Source organism: Seriola lalandi, unplaced genomic scaffold (genome assembly GCF_002814215.2).
Source record: "Seriola lalandi dorsalis isolate HSWRI2012SDOR001 ecotype SW California unplaced genomic scaffold, Sedor1 jcf7180002054405, whole genome shotgun sequence".
Classification (NCBI taxonomy): domain Eukaryota; kingdom Metazoa; phylum Chordata; class Actinopteri; order Carangiformes; family Carangidae; genus Seriola; species Seriola lalandi.
In genome coordinates, this window is record NW_019524958.1 from 72,350 (window position 1) to 91,957 (window position 19,608).

Consider the following 19,608-nt stretch of genomic DNA (forward strand, 5'->3'; position numbering starts at 1 on the left):
CCAGGTGGAGGGAAGGTGGAGATTAAATCAGAGAAGGTGGCTTTTAAAGTGGTTCAGTCTAAAGTGGGTTCTCTGGAGAACGTCACTCATGTTCCAGGAGGAGGGAAGAAGAAGGTAACTGAGAACACACTCACCTGACACACCACAGTCACCTCAGTAGCTGTTTAACGGATCACAGCTCTATTTAAACCAGGTCTCTACCCAAAATTCACTTTGATTCCAAGCATCTTTTTATATCTGTATCTATATTTGTTGTTTCTGTATCATTCAGACCTCCAAACGTTGTTCTTCAACACTCACCAAACATGTGACTGAGAGAACGTACGGTTCTCATTGTGGTGCTACAAGGACCGGCTCATCACACACCACCACATAACTCATATATAGACAGTATATATATATGTATATATATATAAACATCGTGTACTGTATTTATACATGTAACTATATATTTGTGTATTATATGTGTACGTAAAAGTATCTGTTCTCATTAGATTATTACATGTTTATTATAATATCAAACATGTTAATAAGAATGTTACATGTGTTCATTATAACGTGATGTGATGGTGTGTTGTCAGATTGAAAGTCAGAAACTGACCTTCAGAGAGCAGGCCAGAGCCCGAACTGACCACGGTGCTGACATCATCGTCCAGTCTGACTCTTCCCCTCATCACCTTAGCAACACTTCCTCCCCTGGGAGCATTAACGCTGCCGAAGCTCCGCCCCTTGACACCCTGGCCGACCAGGTGAGAGATTTACCTATTCGGACCATTAACACAAAAATAAAACTACACACATTCACAAACGTCTTCTTCCTGTCAGGTGTCAGCCTCCCTTGCCAAACAAGGCCTGTGATTGGACAAACCCTGTGCCTGCAGACCCCACCCCCTCCCGTTACCAAGGAAACTGCCTGATGAAAGAAAGAAAAAAAAATGTTCTGCCTTTTTCCTCATGAGCGTCTTCATCAAAGACAGGATTGAAGGGGTTTTATAAAGTGAAACAAACAAGCTTTAAACTTCAGTCAACAACCAATCAAAGCTCTGTCTCACAGGTGAGTCCATCCAGAGTCAGATGAGAAGATCATCACTTTCATTCATCCAGTACAGAAACAGAGCCAGGAAGTGATTAGCCTAGCTTAGCACAAAGACTGGAAACAGAGGAGAACTGTTAGCCTAGGTCCATTAAAAGACAAACTGAGAGATCTTGTGAAGTTGTAGGGTTAGGGTTATGGCTAAGCTAGGCTAGAAGTTCGCTCCTGCTTCCAGCATTTCTGCTAAGCTAGGCTGAACACTGGATCTATTGCAATTATGGACTAACAAAAATGAAACTGAAGGTCTTGAGTCTTCGAGGAGGTTTTGAGGTCTTTGAAGAAAGTGCTCCAGAGGCTGATATTAACCCTGAAGAAAGTCCTAGGACTTACTGAAAAGTTCCAAACACTGCAATAGAAAATGTTTTTAAGAAAAACCTACATACTAACAACCAATCAGATCACAGAAACAAATACATCTAACCAATCAGATGACATAGCCTACTGTGGGTTAAACCCATCTTTGAGCGTGGCTCAGAATCTCTGCCATTGCTGCTGTTTGATTCAGAATGATTCAGAATTCTGGGACACTTAGCTGCCCAAAGTCCACACTAGTGACTAGTGTGTCTCCATGGATCCTTGACAAGTCGGGATCCTGGACATTGGAAGTTTGACAGGATTCCAGGTCATCCTGCAGGAAGTTCCAGGAGTCCTTGAGGGGAAACTGAGATCCATCTTCTTGTCTGACTGGAGAAAACAGAGAACACGCTAATGGCTAAGTAGCCTGGATTAGCCTGTTAGCTTCTTTCATAAAATCCCTCCAATCACAGAAAGTCTCTCTGATGTCACCTCTTTCAGCCAATCATCATCTCTTCTATGTTTCTGAATGCTGATGTGCTGTAGGTCCTTGTGATGGCCCCCAAACACCCCACCTTAACCCCATTACCCCCCCTCTCCATCATTTAAAATGCCCAGAATGCACTTTGATACCAGGTGCCAAAAACCATAAAGTCTCTCTGCCTGTCGGCTGTTAAAGTGCTTTGTACCAATAAAGTTTCTCTTGGATCTCACCTGCGTTATGTTTGTTGTATTCAGGGTGGGCAGGGCGGGGTGGGGAGGGGTTGATCTGGGGAAACCAAGACCAGATCTGGAAACAAGACCAAGACAAAACCTGCTAAAGGTCTGGACTGTGAACAGCAACAACCACTGTCAACGGAAAGTGACTGAATATTGCTGATGATGTAATACTCTAATTAGCATGTTCATGACACCATGACATCATATAATCATGCAGTCTATAGTAACAGCTGGTTCTGGTCCCTCTGGTCTTTCTGTGCTCCACATATTTTAACTATGACCTGATCATGTTTCTGGCCCAGATCTGACTTTCTGACTCTGACTCTGACCTTATTTTGTACGACTGAAGGTACTGTTTTAAAAACATGTTTCTGAGCTAAAGGTGGATTTTGGTACCAGAGTCCACTCCTCTAAAAATGTGATCACAGCCCTGACCATTCTCATTTTGGATCCTGGTTTGTTCTGAGTCACAGAGAACAGGAGTCCTGCAGATGTTTCCAGTCTCAGGTCAGGGTTCTGGCATTTGATGCTCACAACAGAGCTGTTGAGGTTCTGATTCGTACGTTGTCTAAGACCTGACACATCTGTCTGCGAGGGACAACTATTAAAGAACGTCCACACTGAGACCAGAACCTGAGAACACAGGTCCAGAGCAGAAACTGGTTCAGGATAGAACTGCACCCATTAGTCAATGAGCAGCTAATGTTCAGGGAGAAACAGGAAATGTTTGTCGTGACCTTCATAGCAGCTACAGCTACGTTCATTTTCACACAGCTGGTGATTCAGTCAGTCTGGATCAACATGGAGAAACACAGGAACCCTGCTCTACTGCACAACTGATTCATCAGTAAACAACTGATTAAACAGTTAACTGCGTAAACAGCTGTATCATCAGTGAACAAAATGTCAGGGTTCACCTGTGTCACAGCAGTGGGTTGTTCTGATTGTATTCAAAATGAAGAGTGTGACCCTCAATGTGTTCGACTGTCAACACTGTTGACAGGTTGTTTACAGACCAACAGACCGTTGGCTTACTTTTGACAGGCTGTTTAGACTGACTGACTTAACATGGCTGAATACCCTGTGCAGTCCACTTCGCAGGGAACTACTAGCTGATCGGAACGCACCTCTAAACTTCTTCCAATAAGAATGAAGAACACGTGTCACTGAACTTTAGCCAATCAGGACGCAGCTCTGTCGCCCCAGAGGTGGTCCCCAGCTGGAGGAGTCAGTGAAGGAGCCTTGTTGAGGTTTTAAGATCATGTGACGTGGGAGAAAGTTGATTAAATGTTGTATCATGACGCCATCGTTGATGATGTCAGCGTGATATCACATCAAGTCAGAGACGTGTCACGTGTGATGTGGCTTTCACTCACCTGATCCAATGAGAGTAGAGCTGGTGTGATTTGATGTTGGTAGACAGGAAGTGGACAAACAGTGGTGGGCAGGGTTTACATGTTTTTATTGATTTATTTCCATAACGATGATAAAAAGAACATAAAAAAAACAGCTGTGATGTCAGAGGACAAGCTCAATGACATGAGGAAGGAGGCGGGGTTCAGGGCGGCAGCAGTCTGTTTTAGCCAATCAGGGGGAGGACTGGGGGCAGAGCTAAACCAAAGAGCTGTCTGTCAGAATGTTGCCTAGCAACAGCAGTCCTCCAGCCAATCAGGGCAGGGGGTGTGACTTTGAGCAGGGGACAGGTTTGAGGTGGGGTGGTTAAAGGACATCATCACTCTCAGCCGTGTGGAGCTGCGTGTCGTCAGCGTCCGTCATGATGCTGCTGTCTTGACTGTCGTCCACCTCCGCTGCTAACAGGTGAAATAGATGGAGAGAGACAGGTGGAGAGAGACAGGTGTGGTCAGTGTCTGTTGTTCATTCTATTGACAACATGAAAACTGATACTGATGTTAAGAACCTGGTTCTTTCAGACCTTGACCTGGTATAAACCTGCAGCATCAAATCTGATGTCACATGACTTGAAGGTAGAGTTGTGTCTGTACCTTCGTCCTCTGGCAGGTATCTCTTATCGATGGCCTCTTTGATCTGGTTGTTTGCTCCTTTAGGATCCAGATCCATTGCCCAGCTGAAGTTCATCAGAGCCAGGTGAGTCTGACCCAGCTTCTTATACACCTGAGAGATAGAAGAAAGGGGGTGTTAGACAGACAGGTTCAGGTTCAGGTTTAACTCCATGTCCACTGGTGTGTGTGGTCTCAGGTGAGACACCTGCTGGCTGCAGGTTTTTATTGTTTCTGTGTCCAGGTCCTCGATGTGGATCCAGGTTCTCCATCCAATCAAAGAACACTCAGGTGACGCAACATCATCACTGCCTCTGAACAGGTAGACTAATGAGACGTGACCAAACTCACACACAATGAACATGACGGGGTCAAACAACAAGTCAGGGGTCATGGGTCAGAGTGGATCAGCTGTTACCTTTCCTATCAGGAAGTAAACCAGAGACTCTTTGGGAACAATCTGTTTCAACTCCTCCAACTCCTGAAGAGCTGCCTGCAGACAGACAGGTCAGAGAGACAGACAGGTCAGAGAGACAGGTGGTTACAACCTCAGCATTTATTGAACACTATTAATCATTATTGATTACCTTGTACTTGTCATTGGCGAACAGTATAGATGCTCGGTGGAACTTGCAGAGCGGGTTTTTAGGGTCGATCCCGATCGCTCTGTTCAGAGTCTCTAAAGCTGCATCAGACTTCTTCAGCGCATGCTGCACCTACACACACAACCACAAACACCTATTGGTGATCTATCGCATGGGGTTGGTGCTACATACTAACAGAACAGTTGTTATGAATGGAAGATGCTACATGCTAACACAGCAGCTGTTATGAATGGAAGATGCTACATGCTAACACAGCAGTTATGATTGGAGGATGCTATATGCTAAGACAGCACCTGTTATGATAGGAGAATGCTAAATGCCAACACAGCAGCTGTTATGAATACAGGATGCTACACGCTAACACAGCAGCTATTGTGAATGGAAGATGCTACATGCTAACACAGCAGCTGTTACAAATGGAGGATGCTACATGCTAACCTACCACTCCGATGTGGCAGAGCAGCACAGAGCTCTGAGGGTTGATGCTCAGAGCTTTCTTGAAGTGGATTTCTGCCAAATTGAACTTCTCCTGTTTGTAGTAAATCATCCCCAGACCGTACCTGAACGCCACAGACACAACAACATTACACACTGTACTGTGTCACGACCCTGTGATGACGGAACAGGGGTCCGTCACAACTGTAATGCAGAGCCATGGTTATCAGATGCACTGTGTTTTAATGGTATAGTATAGATTAAATATTTGTATGTTTTTACCATAGTTACCATCTTGTGTCTGTTGACCTTGTGGTGTAACCTTAACATATGACCATCTGACTGACTTCTGTCTCAGTTTCAGATTTGTTAAACCCCTACTACATTTGTATATATACACTCACTGAGCACTTTATTAGGAACACCTGCTTATTGCCTTGTGTCCACAGTCGAGGCTGGTGGTGGTGTGGGCAATGTTTTCTTCTATCTATCTATCTATCTATCTATCAATCAATCAATCAATCCTGGTCTGACTGCCTCAGTCTGAGAATTGTTGATCATCTTCTAATGGCTCCTTCCAGCAGGATCATGCTCCATGTCACAAACTGGTTTCATCAACATGACAGTGAGGAATGATGATGATGATGGTGGGGATGTCAACATGGAGCAGAGCCTCAGAGTAAAGTTTCAACATCTGGTGGATCCATGACATGAAGAAGTACCTGTGTTAGTGTGGTGTTCCTAATAAAGTGCTCACTGACTGCATGTGTCTACATACAGTATGTTGGTTACCACGGTGACCATACCATGCATTGTAGTGTCGGTTGTTGACTCTGATGGCGTTTCGGAAGCAGGCAAGTGCTCGGTCCAGCTCCTCTGTCAGAACAAACTCATGACCCAACAGAGTGTACGCATATGCAAAGCCTGGGTCCACCTAAGAGACAGAGAGACAGACAGGTTATAGAGGAATAGGTGAGACTACACTAGTCCATTCTGCACCTGTCCCTCAAACTACAAAGACCAAGCCAGCCTGACCTTGGTCACTATGGTAACAGCAGCTCACCTGGATGGCTCTCTGGAAGAACTTTATGGCGATGTCATGCTCCCTCTGCAGACTGAAACAGTTTCCTGCTACACACCAGGCCTGCAGAGACAGACAGGTGATCAGAGAGAGACAGACAGGTACACAGAGAGAGACAGACAGGTGATCAGAAAGACACAGACAGACAGGTAATCAGAGATAGACAGACAAGTTATCAGAGAGAGAGACAGGTGATCAGAGAAAGACAGGTGATCAGAGAGACAGGTAGGTGACCAGACAGACAGGTGATCAGAGAGACAGGTAGGTGAACAGACAGACAGGTGATCAGAGGGACAGGTCTGACCTCAGGACAGTTCTTGTCCATGTCGGTCAGGTCTTTGGACAGGGCTGACAGAGCCACGTCTTTCTGCAGGTGCCACAGAGTGGTCGAGTAAATCTCCATCCCTTCAACTCTGTACGACTCGATCCTGCGAACCTCACTGAACAGACGCTCCGCCTGCAACACATCATCATCACTTTGCCTGTGTCAGGTGAGTGTTACCTGTGTGTCAGGTGTGTTACCTGTGAGTCAGGTGAGTTACCTGTGTGTACTCAGCCAGCTCAAAGTAGGCCCTGCCGATGTGAGTGAGGACCCAGCCAGTGTTGTAGTGCTGGGGAGGGAGGGAGGTCAGGATGTTGATGGCTTCTCTGCAGTTATAGGAGCACAGCGCCTGGTAACCACGCCCCAGTTCCCGTAGCAAAGCCATCACACTGTCTGAACACACACACGCACACACACACACACAGTTTATCTGAACACTGTTTACACAAATGTCTGTAGTATCAGAATGACCAGGCCCCATAATTATCAAATGATTAAAGCTCTGATCTACTGGACCAGTGGACCAGTAGATCAATAGATCAGTGGGGGACTGTTGGTCACTGCAGATGGAGCTGAGATCAACAGTGATCCCCAAGGGTCACTGTGAAACTACTTCCTGAATGTGGGCTACCTGGTTTAACCTGCTAATACCACCTGGACACACACCTAGACATGGATATTAAATAGTATGATTACCTGCAGCTGCTCTCTGGTACTGGGGGATCTTGGTGTCTGGTAGACTCAGACCTGGATCCAGTCTCAGGATGTCCAGACTCTCGTTCAGGTTGCTGCTGTTTGATGTCTTTGCTGATTTACATTTAGTTTTTCTGTTGGGGATCTTTGTGGGGAACTTCATCTTCAGCTTCTTACTGTTCTCCTGCAGACAGACGGGAGGATCAGAGTACTGCAGTACTGATACATGTACTGTAGTACTTTAACAGAAGTACTCTGACAGAACGGTACTGTAGTATTACTGTAGTAGTGCAGTACCTTGGCAGTAGAGCTGGCACTAGTAAACAGTCTGGAGCTTCTTCTGGGCTGAACGTTCGGAGGACCAGACATACTTGGACTAAGGACCTGCGGGGAGCCACTGAGAGAGAGACAGGCTGTCAGAGAGACAGGTCATTGGACAGACCTTACTGACCTTACCTTACTCCGGCCCCAGAACGTCACCATGGTCTGACAACAATCTGACAACAGTCAGTCAACAAACAACAGCCTGACAACAGTCATCAGTCGGTCAACAGTCTGACAACAGGATGATAACGGTCAACAGACAAAAGTCAGTCAACAGCCTGACAACAGCCTGACAAACTGAGGGTGACACTCGAGTGAACGACCTGCCGCTGCGACACAGGTGAACTGAGCTCACTCTCACTACAGGAAGTGACTGCAGTCGTCAGACGCACTTATTGTCTGTCTTTCTGCCTGCTGCTGTTTTTTGATTGGACCAGAGACACTGATGTCACTGCATATACAGTAAGAGGAGCAAAGCCCTGTGATTGGTTATAATAGTTACCTGGTGTGAGGTGCAGAGGTCTGTGATTGGTTGAAGGGGATAGGGAGAACATCTCTGCTGTTTCCACTCTGACTGAAGACAGACTTTGACTGACTTATCCTAGAGACAGACTGAGAGACAGACAGGTGAGCAGAGAGACAGACAGGTGAGGAGACAGACAGTTGAGCAGCAGCAGTGTGTGAAGCAAAACAATCCAGAGAACCTTTATTGTGAAGGTTCACTGTGTATCCTGTACAGTGCCCCCTCGCTTTATTCATTAGGATGATAAACACAAATGATATCACCCATGAACAGCCAGCCCCCCCCCCAGATAAATAACATCATGCAACTTAAAAATAAAAGTCCTGTCTTTTTTTACACCTGGACACCTACAGCCTTTGTGTGTGTGTTAGTGCACGTGTATATATGTGTGTACCTTCTTGCTGGGAGCTGTAGTTTGCGTTTCCATGGTAGCTGAATAGTTCTGTAGATATGTGGGGTCTCCAGGGCTGGGCTCCAGGGGCAGGATTCCAAAACTACACACACACACACACACACACACACACACACACACAAACACACACACACAGTTAGACACCTCCAGTTTGAGTAGATAAACTAACAACACGATAACTAAAGACTCACCAGAGGCCTGTACTATGAAGCAAATTCAACACACCCAGGATAACTTTTAGCAATCTGGCTTGACTGAACCTAACTTCGACCATACTGATAACCTGTACTGCGAAGCTGCCTATCAGCTGACTCAGTTAACCTTGGGTTTACATGTCCGGTTACGATCGCGTTCATGTGAAAGAGGCGGAGTTATTAATTATAAGCAACATCGTTGTTTCGGTTATAACCACGTCCACAAGTGATATTCAACGAGGTGAAATGTAAATATGATCACATGACTGGAATAAAAAAATATTATATCCATGTCTACATATAATTTCTGTTAAAGTCAGACTAATGATATATTGTAAATAAATGCATGAATTATCATTACATTTGAGTATTTTTGCTCTTTTGTCTGATGATGAACAAACTGTTATGAACATGTGATGCAGATAAAACAGTTAAAGTTAATGGTCAGAGTCTCCTCATGTTGTTCTGAGCTGCAGTGATGAAGAGAGTAAAAGCTTCATCACTGTCAGGAATCCTGTTGGATTAAAGAATATTTCTTCAAACAAATGAAGCTATAATAGTTATTATATATTTTTTTAGCATGATATACGCTCCGTGCATTTTTTTTAGAAGCTTTTTTTTTTTTAAACCAGAGTGACACATGGAAAGACCCAAACAGGAAAACGATTCCGATAATTTACATTTTATATCTACTGCTCGTTATTATTGATCACTTTATTGTAAACTCTTTTGGATCCTGTAGGAATGATGACTCGGTTTTCCAGTCATTTGATTGGTCAGTAGTTTGGCTGACAGGTTTTGATCTGATCCTCTGAAGTTAACCTGCGCCAGGTTAGGAGGTCAGCGTTGAAATGGTGATTTACCCCAGTAACAAGTGAACCACCGTCGTAGGACTAAAAACTCAGAGTTAAAACTGAAGTTACCCTAATAACCTCAAATCCTGCTTCGTAGTTCAGGCCTCTGTACAGGTGTTGTTAAATCACTCACCTGGGCGTCAGTGGACTCAGTGCAGCAGGTCCTCCCAGTAAACTCCTCCCACTCTTTGGCTTGTTCTGCTTAGCCAATAAGGAGCCAGCTGACGCCATGGAAACCGTGTTAGCCAGTAGGGAACCAGTCTCCGGGGATATGAGGGAGGAGTCAATGTAGGAGACCGACAAATCAGACGTCAGCTTTCCATTTGATGACTCGAGATTCAAACGATTCAACTCCTGGAAAACAACAACACGTTAGTTCTGATGACTGGAGCATAGTGCTGGACTGTAGGTTTGTTTGTATTGTGTACCAGTGTGTCCTGTGGTGTCTCCATGAGGGCGGTGTCTAGACGGTGGGAGGGATTCTGGGCAGGACTAACAGATGGAGGGGGTGGGGCTATAGAGGAGTTCTGTAGAGAGGACAACTTGAAGACCTGGTCTGGATCTGGTTTCTCCCCTGCAACACAAAGAGCACATTATTCACTGAAGGCACATGGTCACATGAGCAAAGGTAAGGCCAGGTGTGTGTGTTACCTAGGTGACAGAGGTTCTGGAAAGGCGACCAGAGGAACGGATTGAGAGTTAAACTTCTCTGGAAACACTCTGCACCTTTAGCAACACGATCTGTCTTGCTGCTCAGAGAGAGAGAGAGAGAGAGAGAGAGAGAGAGAGAGAGAGAGAGGGGTCATTAGTCAACAGATCGAACATCATTAAAACCAGTAACAGACTAGGTGGACTGGTTTGTTACCAGTAAATATGTCCCAGTAATGACAGTGTGTAAGAGGCGGAGTCTCCAAACTCTGTGATGATGTCATCCTGACTCTTCTGTTTGTTCAGCACTCCACCAATGAGAACCTGTTCTCCTTCAGCCAGCCTGAAAGACAGACAGGTGGTAGAGAGAGAGAGAACCAGGTAGAGAAAGAGTGAGATGGGTAGAGAGAGAGACATAAAAGGACAGAGAGACAGGTAGAGAGAGGGAGACAGGAAGAGAGAGAGAGAGACGGGGGGGTAGAGAGAGAGGCAGAGAGACAGGTGTAGAGAGAGAGAGAGAGAGGCCGTGAAATGAGAGTTGGTCTACTACATTAACTAGTGTGTGTGTGTGTGTGTGTGTGTGTGAGTTCTTACTTGCTGAGTTCGACGCAGCATTTTGCCAGCAGGAATCGAACCTGCGGCGTGGAGCAGCTGTGAGCCTTCAGCAGCCGGTACGCTTTGTATGGCTTCCCCGAGCGGTAATAACAGGTAGCCAACAGGTAGAGGGCCTCCTCTGACCTCACTGACAGGCAGACAGACAGACAGACCGGTGTTCAGACAGACAGTTAGAGAGCCTCCTATGACCTCACTGGCAGACAAACAGGTAGACAGACAGGTGTTACCTTCAGCATAGAGTCTCTCAGCGAGGAAAACAGCGTCCAGGTAGGCATAGTGGTTCAGAGCCTGCCATACTGCAGCCTGATCAGAGAGACAGGTATGACATCAGACAGGTGCATTAACTTGTCCTGATGTAACACCTGCAGTGTGGGTGGTAAGAGCAGCATCCCTGCTCTCTATCTGCTGTCTCTCTGCACTGTCCTCTAATACGGACTTTAAAGACTCTCTCCAACTCGCATCACTTCCTGTGTGCAGCACGGGAAAGTCACAGACAGCAGATTTAAAACTCATAAATATATGTACTTATATTGAATTCCAATATTGGAACAGTTTCATATATTGACACATATCCAGCCCATACAAATATGTCTGTGTATGTATGATTATATTATAGACATGTTACATACATATATATCCATCGTAGAGCCTGTCAGTATATGTTGATATAACAGTAGAGTCAAGAGGCCTGAAGTATTTTATCGTAAAACAGCGTTTTAACAGATGGATTTTCTACATCTGATGACAAACACCTGTCTCTGCCTACAGGTTGATCCATTCTGGTCTAATAGAGGTGTTATATAGCAGTGGGTGTCATAATATTTCTCCAGAGGAAAAGAGCATTGATTTCTTCCATTTCCTGTGGCTCCACAGGTGTTACAGATGAAGCGTATTATGACAGGCAGCAGATACATCACTGAGCTGCTTTCTCCTGCTTCAAACTTTAAATTGGATTCTTCTGACTCTAACTCTGACCTATGGCTCATACAGAAGAATTTCCCTTGCATGAACACAGCTCCTGTAAGGACTATAACCCCACATCAGTAATCTATGCACAACATGCTGCCTGACGTTGATCTACATCATCAATGCAACCCTCTGTAAATATGTATTGACGGTCCCTCATTGGCCACAATCAGAAAAGACAAACACAACCAGTAAAATACAGGAAGACTGTTAACACGCATTGTAACGTCGTGTAAACACGTAAATCATTAAGACGTAATTTGCGTAAATGGCGTTCCACATACATTCTTTTGCTGTGATATGCCGCTCGTGGTCATGACGTCACAAGCAGACCTGTGACCTGAAGTTTAATCAGTAAATATTTAGACTCGCCGTACACAATCAGACTGAACTACAGTGTGGTTACCTGTGATTTATATTGCAGCTAACCAGCTGATAGCTAATGTTGTTCACGTTAACCGGCAGCTAGTTGACGTTAGCTAACGTTAGCAACAAGAGGCTAAGTCACTGTTTGCTAACTATAGCCTGACGTCTGTGGCTGGTCTGGGGTCGGACGATAAACACAAACCGAATAAATCCCTGACACTTTATGTTTAGTTGTGAACTTTAACGCCAAGTTCTGCAGACTAAAACCGCTCGGCTGATTTTTTAGACACGGAGTTAGCCGGCTAACAGAACTCTACTCTTAGCATTAGCAGCGTTATCAATACAAAACTCCATTTGAATTTTCACCGTTTTGTATTGTCCTGCTTGTCCAGCTCTTTATCAGATCTTCAAGCGATTAATACACTCCACCGAAAACTTAAGCACACATAAACTCAAACACACAATGTTTGTTACGATAGAATATCAACTTTAATAACTGTTAGCGCCGGTACTGCCGCCCTCCGCGGTGCATTCTGACCTCGTCCAGAGTGCAGCACAATGAGATCAACATGCGAAACGAATGTTGTATTATCTTTTAGGTAAAAGACAAGTTACTTATTGGATGTATGCCGAAGCGATGAGCAGCACCGAACAAGTCACAGAGGATCGTATAGGTTGTTCCACTCTCCTTGTTTTTAAGCGACACCAAGGGACACCTCAAATGACATGTTTTAAAAGGAGTCTGGCATGAGCGACGTGAACTGAAACCAAGCTGCTGACGTTAGCTAACGAACTAGCATTACGTTAAAGTCTTGATCCAGACGCCCACAGTAATGGCCCAACCTCATTGTATTGATTGGATTTTTAACTCCAACAACACCGATAAAACGCCCCGTGCTGCTAGTGGCGGGTTGCGGGGCCTGATGCAGGGTAAGAGCTCTCACACCACGGACTGGACCAGTCGATGAGGCCGGCACGGAGAAGGTAGTACGGGCGTCATAAATACTCGGCTCCCCGCTCATGACAACGAGCTGAAGATGTGTTTTTACCTGGACAGGTTCCTGCAGCACCGTCATTCCGGTCGGAGACTCCGTGTATCTGTTCCTGTCGTCTGTTTTCCCTCTTTTCTCTCGGCTCTTGCTTTACTTGAGTCTCCTGGAAGAGCTGCAACCCGAAGATTTGAACACACCGACCGTTACCAGCCGAGTTCAGTCGAACATTACCGAGGAGGGTAGAAGGTTGAGGCGGAGAGTAACGACTGCCAACGAAAAGAACCGAAAGGGCGGCGCCCTCCACCGGTGAGGTTAATAATAATAATAATACATTTTATTTAAAGGCGCCTTTCTTGGCACTCAAGGACACCGTACACAGTTACACAAATTGAGATTAAAAACATATTAAGAATTAATTAACAACAATAAAAATGAAATATAAAAATAAAAACAATACAATTGCAATAAAGCAGGTCAGAAATCACAGGCTGTAAATGTGAGAAGCACGTTTTGTTGCCCCCTGTTGGCGTAGTATAATGACAATTTAATAAGGAAATATTGACAATGTATTGACAACGATTTACAAACATTTCCAAGTATATATAAAATTGAATTCATTTATATATTTAAGATAAACTTGTGCTCTGTAGCACAAGTTTCTTGTGTTTATCTTAAATATATAAATGAATTCAATTTTAAAGGTCTTATTTCTAATAATCTCACTGGAAGTTTATGGAAAGAACTATGTAATCTTAGAGTGAGTACACTATAGTTAAATACACACTGGGTTAAATTGTTGCAATTCTAATTAATTAATTCTGATTAATTGCCGTGTCTGAAGGCGAACATAAAAGTCTCCACTCATAAATAATGAGGAATTAATTAGCAAATCTAATTTAAATTGAACCGTTTTCCATAACTGCTGACTGACACCTTGTTCTGTGTTTTATCTGTAAGTTGTAAGTTATTTTCATTATGTTTTAATCATTTAACAGTCAAAAGCTGTAACTCTGGTGATTTTCAGTTTGAAGATGTCACCATGGTTTGTGTCAGAAGCAGAACTAACCCTCCACACAGACCACCAGGAAACTAATTTCATTTATGATTTTAATTGTTGTGTACGTGTTTTTTTGTTTTTTTGCTTTTTTTTGTCACAGACAGAACCGACACGTTCCCTGCAGAACTCTTATTGATGTTTGTGGTGAGGAGGAACTCCAGAATCACAGACCAGGTCTTAGTGAAAATGAGAAAATAAAAATATAAATCTGAGGACATGAACAAGAAATAGAGTGAAGACACAAATGAATTAACACACTTTATTTCACAAGCTGAATGTATGACATCACTATGACATCATCAGTTTGGACTTCAGCACCTGACAGAGGTAAACACTAATGCTAACATAGAGGCGGAGCTTGAGAACATACAGGATTACATCATCAACGACAGGCTTCACTGTGGAGAGACGGGGCTACAGGGTGCAGTTAGCTTCTGGAGAGAGCCGACATTTAGCCACCGTCAGGTACGTCTCCACCTGTAAACACAGACATCATCATCATTAGATCATCACAACGCCCTCTTCCTCCCCCTCCACCCCCTTGTACTCCCACTGTTCCACCCCCACCCCGCACTCCCACCTTGTGCATGTCCTTCTTGAAACAGGCCAGCAATTCGTAGTTTCGTCTCAGCAACTCTTCGCCTCCCAGACTCTGATAGAAGTTTCCATATGGAGCGAGCTGGAGGGCCGAGACGTCAGAGAACATCTCTGCTCCGTCCTGATTGGCCTGCGGGGTCAGGTGGTCAGATCGTTGGTGGTCGCTTGGTTAGATCAGGTCAGTGTGTACAGTGTGATTTATGTCTGTGTGTGGTCTCACTGTGATCAGCAGTTGGATTCCTGTCTTGAGTTCAGACAGTCTGGGTGAAATCTGGTTCCTCAGAGCAGAACCTCCAGACAGAAAGCGACTGGAGAACTCCCAAGACTCCACCAAACGATAGGAGATCGATAACAGCTTCAGAACCTAGAACCAGTCAATCAACAGGACATAAATAACCAATCAATTGATAGGTAATAACTTCAACCCTAGAACCATTCAATCGATAGAAGATCAAGAACCCATCAATCAGTAAGTAATAGCTTCAGACCCTAGAACCAGTCAATCAACGGGAGATCAAGAACCAATCAATCAATAGGAGATCAAGAACAAGTCAATTGATAGGTAATAGCTTCAGAAACAACACAACCCTAACAAATTTCAAAATCATTCTGAAGGTCGCTCTGTTTTAACTGAAACCATTCCCCCTCTCTCTGCCTCCCCATTTCCTGTGTCTCTACTGTCCTGTCCATCAAAGGCACAAAAAGCCCAAAAAATTCTTAAAAAAAAAAAAGAACTCCTTAATTACAGCTTATTAAAATGTTACTGAAATAATTTTTTTAATACTTTTTTTTTTTTTAAATCATGATGCTTTATGTAAAAGAGCTTCAGAACAATGAATGGACCCAACGTTCTGAGGGTACCTAACCTTGCGAAGCAGTGAGAATCCATCTTGCCAGGCTCCAAGCTATTTGCTTATGTCTGAACCACATTGGTTTTTACCAATCAGCGTCTTATGAGGGAGGAGCTACTGGCAGCTATGGGCGGGTCTTAGGTGTGATGACAGCGAGAAGTGACTGTTTGTTATTAATAATAGTGGCTCCTGGTATTTCTTCTTTGAAAGAACGGGAGATTCCTGACTGGATTCAGCAGGAGTTTGATTTACCAACCGGCTCCGCTGGTGGTGAAAAAATGGGAAGGATGCTGAATTGATTGGTCGAAGTTAGCCTGTGAAAGATGATGATAGACAGATGGTTCATCCAATCATCTGCCAGTTATTTTTGAAAGTTCCTGCCTTCCAAACAGTTTCCACTAAAGCCCTCCCAGATGTTTCTGTGTAACAAAGCATCTGATGTGTCAGATTAGAAGGTACAACAATTGATTCGGTTCCTGAGTTTAAATGTAACTGATTTTAAATGTTACTGCAGTTTAAAAGTTACTGTAGTTTTCCGTATCTACAGAGAACTGGCAGCTGTGTGATTCTTATTGTCTGTGGTTTTCTTTTGTACAGTGCATTGCAGTGTAGTATACTCACAGAGCTGCGTTGTGTCTCATGCTTGTCAATGGGACTGATGATGTAATCAGAGTTACAGAAATCCTGTAGGAAGATTTTGTTGAGTTGACGCTGGTCCTCCGTCTGCAGAGTACTCTCCTAACAAACACAATACATAGAGGTACACAGTAATACACACAGTAATACACAGTAATACACAGTGCTGCTGTCGGGCTGGAAACTTACGAAGTTGGAGAAGAGTCTCTGAGCGAGCAGGTGGAGGTTTTGGATTCTGCTGACAGCGATGGAGAACAGATGCTGGCTGTCTGTGATTGGCTGAGAGGAGACGCCCAGAGACAGGACTGACAGCAGAAGGACAACTGAGAGGGAGACAGACAGGTGAAGGTCAGACAGTCATTACTGATGCTCACATTCATGTTTATTATACTTCATTTCATCTTTACTCTGCAGCTTTAAACCTGGCGATGTCATACTACGCTATAGTGGAGTGTCACATCACTGAAGTCTGTCAAGCCTCAATACTTTTAGTTCCCATAATAACCATATCATTAGCCGCATTTCCTCCGTAGGAACTTTCCCCAGGAACCTTTAGAACCAGGGTTTAAATTTAGTTCCAGGGTAATTGATCGACCCCCAAAAAGGTACCTGGTCGGGGGGTAGTACTTTCCAAAGGTTCAGGAACTTTGGGGGGTGTGGTCTGCAGTGCTTAACATTTCTGACTGGTCGAGTCCTTGCTGCATTTTTATTTCACCTGCATGTTTAAAAGTCCGTGTATTATACAAACACATTTTCCACATTGCGAAACAGGTTCTGGATAAGGTAAAAAAAAAACTGAAACAGGACTTCAAAAAAATAAAGGACCACAACAACTGGAGTGGCTAGGGTCTCCCCCCGTATAATACGGGATAGTCCCGTATTTTTGAAAATAAAATGCTGCATCCTGTATTGAATATATACGGGAAGCAATTTGTCCCGTATTTTCGTTCATGTTATGTCCTCAAAGTGCTTTGAATAATGTTATGTCAAGTAATGATTTTGCATAATCTTCCTGGGACTTTAGGCCCTTAAAGTTCCAGGTACTTTTCTCTGCTGTAGCATCATTAACCTGCTGTTCACGTCACTGTGTAAGAGTCATGTACATTATGTTCCATGCATCAGGATACAGGTAACACTGGATGGGCTCAGGTGTGTCCTCATCACTAATCATGTTGTCAGCAGGTTTAGCAAAAGAAAGCCTGTAATAAGAAACAATAATGTACACCCTGAAACTGGCTCACAGGATCCAGATCTGGACCAGTTCACACAATTTGGGTTAGTTATTGGCTATGAATCCAGATGTTTGCTGGTGGAATGACAGCTGTTAGAAACAGCCAATTTTGAGCAGGCCTTCCTAAGAGAATGAGCTCAGTTGTTCAACCACAGATGGGATTTGAGTTTGGGATTTTTATATTTGAGGGGCAACCGAGTCCAGGATAACTGAGCAGGGGGAGTGGAAGAGAGAAATTAATTTATCTGAGCTCAGCAGAAGTTCAGCAGCAGTAAACAGGTTGCAATGGCATTTCTTTGATAGGCTTCAGCAAACTGATTTGTAGTGCGAGGAAGGCCAAAGAATCTAGGGCATGTATGAGTTTACTTGCCATGGGTTTAGCTGAACAACAGTCTGTCATGAAATGGAAAAATACGAGACAGGAAGTCGGAGAATTCAGTTGAAAAGACTTTATCTGACTAACGACACAGACTACAGGGTTAGTTAAACTGATTCTTGAAAACCACAGCCCTCTGCTATTGATAGATGATGACATTTCATATAGGACACCAAAATGTTCAGTCCCTAACTAAAATAAAATAAAATAAATGTATTCCATGAAAAATTAAATGGGTCCTGTCTGAACAGAGCTAATAAAACCACAGATTTTATGTCTTACCTCTGTCCATGGCTGATCAGGGTTCAGTTCAGGTTCTGGTTCAGGGTCTGCTTCAGGTTCAGGTTCTGTTTAATCTGAGCTGAGTTCAGTTGTTCAGTGTGTTGTGATCTTTGCAGTTCATAGGTTTGTGGTTTTATAGCAGAAAACTTGATGATTAAATCAACAGAAACATGAACCGAACAAACAACCATGGAGTGTGTGTGTGTTTTCACCTCCATTCAACATTAACACCCAAATAATAATATTTATAGAGCTTCAAAATGTACTGTGAGGTAAAAACATGACGGACAAAGTGATGGTGACACACAAAACTTTGTTTTTGATGTTGTACTGGAAAATCAAAAGTAATTTAACACTGACACACAGAGGGTGATGATATACATGGAACACACACACACACACACGTCTTTGTACAGTAATCGCTTGTTGTTTCGGTTCAGTTGACATGTTTGTTGTTTTATTGTTTGGGCCTTCATCTATTACGGATGATGCAGTTTAAACTTTGAAGTGAGTTCATAAAGTTGAATGTAACATAACTAAAAGCAGACAGGTTTTAACAGTGAGAGCAGATGATCACAGAACAGAAATCATTTTGTTTTCTACGAGACTGCAGCAGGTTGTTTACATTGTTTAAATGTTGTTTATCAGGACGACTGATTCAGAACAGCTGAAGAACAAATCATTGTCAAAGTCATAAAGGAAATCTACAGTAATCGATAAATGATGTAAACTCTAGTGAGGAATCAGATGAACAGGAAACACGTAACTGATGGAAACATGTAAAGTGTTGAAGCCACTTTTAGAAAAAGAGTCAGATGTTTTCAACTCAGATTTGTGAATTTATTCACAGCTGTCACTGATCTGAGGTCAGACATTTAACACCGTTACATCACAGGAAACTGAATAAATTCAGCACCACCTGACACAGAGACGACAACAACAGGCTGATCTGATTCACCTCGTTAAATAACTCACGTTTCCTCTAGACTGGTAAGTGAACAGCTGCTAATGCTAATGTTAGCTATGTAGCAATAGGTCATTTAAGTACAGTACTTGAGTGAATGTTCTTAGTTACTTTCCATTTACAGAATATCATCCCTGTTCATCTACATTAGAAACACAGAAGAGAATGATTGTAATGTTGTGTACATATGAAACATGACACTGACAGCTGTAAACATCTGGTGAATAAAGAAGAGTGATGTATGGAGAACACCAACATTAGACTGTAGAGTTCATGCATTTACAGCTTTATCTAAACATTTATCGTGTTGACACAAACACATGAACTCAAACTGTTAACATCATTAACACATCAACTGTGTATTAACAGTATCACACTGTACCACTAGTCATAATGAGATAAACCTGCTGTTGCTGCTGCTTTATCAGTGTGTGTGTTGTATATTGATGACGTGTGTGT

At 43.5% G+C, this 19,608-nt stretch overlaps 3 protein-coding genes and 1 long non-coding RNA gene across 5 annotated transcripts in view; 2 read left to right on the forward strand and 2 right to left on the reverse strand.

Annotated features, from left to right (window-relative positions):
* maptb (microtubule-associated protein tau b) overlaps window positions 1–2,100 on the forward strand; it is an 8,997-nt gene extending 6,897 nt beyond the window's left edge. Inside the window, exons 7-9 of the mRNA XM_023409732.2 lie at window positions 5–114; window positions 582–749; window positions 826–2,100. Coding sequence (XP_023265500.2) covers window positions 5–114; window positions 582–749; window positions 826–858 — 311 coding nt within the window. The 3' untranslated portion in view covers window positions 859–2,100. The remainder of the gene's footprint in view (window positions 1–4; window positions 115–581; window positions 750–825) is intronic.
* Window positions 2,101–3,552: 1,452 nt separating this feature from the next.
* cdc27 (cell division cycle 27) lies at window positions 3,553–13,370 on the reverse strand. 2 transcript variants are annotated; one of them, XM_087174989.1, is made up of 20 exons: window positions 13,213–13,370; window positions 11,059–11,134; window positions 10,811–10,958; window positions 10,434–10,559; window positions 10,220–10,317; window positions 9,997–10,142; window positions 9,702–9,922; window positions 8,503–8,602; window positions 8,088–8,197; window positions 7,559–7,658; window positions 7,265–7,445; window positions 6,789–6,961; window positions 6,551–6,703; window positions 6,229–6,309; window positions 5,972–6,099; window positions 5,173–5,290; window positions 4,713–4,841; window positions 4,544–4,618; window positions 4,111–4,240; window positions 3,553–3,915 (listed from the first exon to the last, which is right to left on the reverse strand). In XM_087174989.1, exons 1-20 carry the CDS (start codon window positions 13,237–13,239, stop codon window positions 3,827–3,829), a joined length of 2,409 nt encoding a protein of 802 aa, XP_087031115.1. In that variant the 5' UTR covers window positions 13,240–13,370; the 3' UTR covers window positions 3,553–3,826. The 2 variants fall into 2 exon arrangements, with proteins under 2 accessions (XP_087031115.1, XP_023265501.1); XM_023409733.2 differs by having other exon boundaries at window positions 3,553–3,918.
* Window positions 13,331–14,440, forward strand: LOC147818905 (uncharacterized). Its single transcript, XR_015437481.1, has 2 exons — window positions 13,331–13,461; window positions 14,313–14,440. It is a non-coding gene; the product is annotated as an uncharacterized LOC147818905 (long non-coding RNA).
* A 17-nt stretch (window positions 14,441–14,457) lies between these two features.
* On the reverse strand, window positions 14,458–18,288 carry gh1 (growth hormone 1). Its single transcript, XM_023409722.2, has 6 exons — window positions 18,186–18,288; window positions 16,486–16,619; window positions 16,282–16,398; window positions 15,030–15,173; window positions 14,793–14,939; window positions 14,458–14,689 (listed from the first exon to the last, which is right to left on the reverse strand). The coding sequence occupies exons 1-6, from the start codon at window positions 18,193–18,195 to the stop codon at window positions 14,627–14,629; spliced, it is 615 nt and encodes a 204-aa protein (XP_023265490.1). The 5' UTR covers window positions 18,196–18,288; the 3' UTR covers window positions 14,458–14,626.
* Between the last annotated feature and the right edge of the window lie 1,320 nt (window positions 18,289–19,608).

Excerpts from the sequence above, each read along its gene's own strand:
- gh1 (XM_023409722.2), bottom strand. Across the intron at positions 16,399-16,485 it reads AGAGACTCTTCTCCAACTTC|GAGAGTACTCTGCAGACGGA; the intron begins GTAAGTTTCCAG and ends TGTGTTTGTTAG. Across the intron at positions 14,940-15,029 it reads GAATCCAACTGCTGATCACA|GCCAATCAGGACGGAGCAGA; the intron begins GTGAGACCACAC and ends CTGACCCCGCAG.
- cdc27 (XM_023409733.2), bottom strand. The coding sequence starts at position 13,239 with ATGACGGTGCTGCAGGAACCTGTCCAG. Across the intron at positions 10,143-10,219 it reads CCAGAACCTCTGTCACCTAG|GGGAGAAACCAGATCCAGAC; the intron begins GTAACACACACA and ends TTTGTGTTGCAG. Across the intron at positions 4,842-5,172 it reads TGCTCTGCCACATCGGAGTG|GTGCAGCATGCGCTGAAGAA; the intron begins GTAGGTTAGCAT and ends TTGTGTGTGTAG.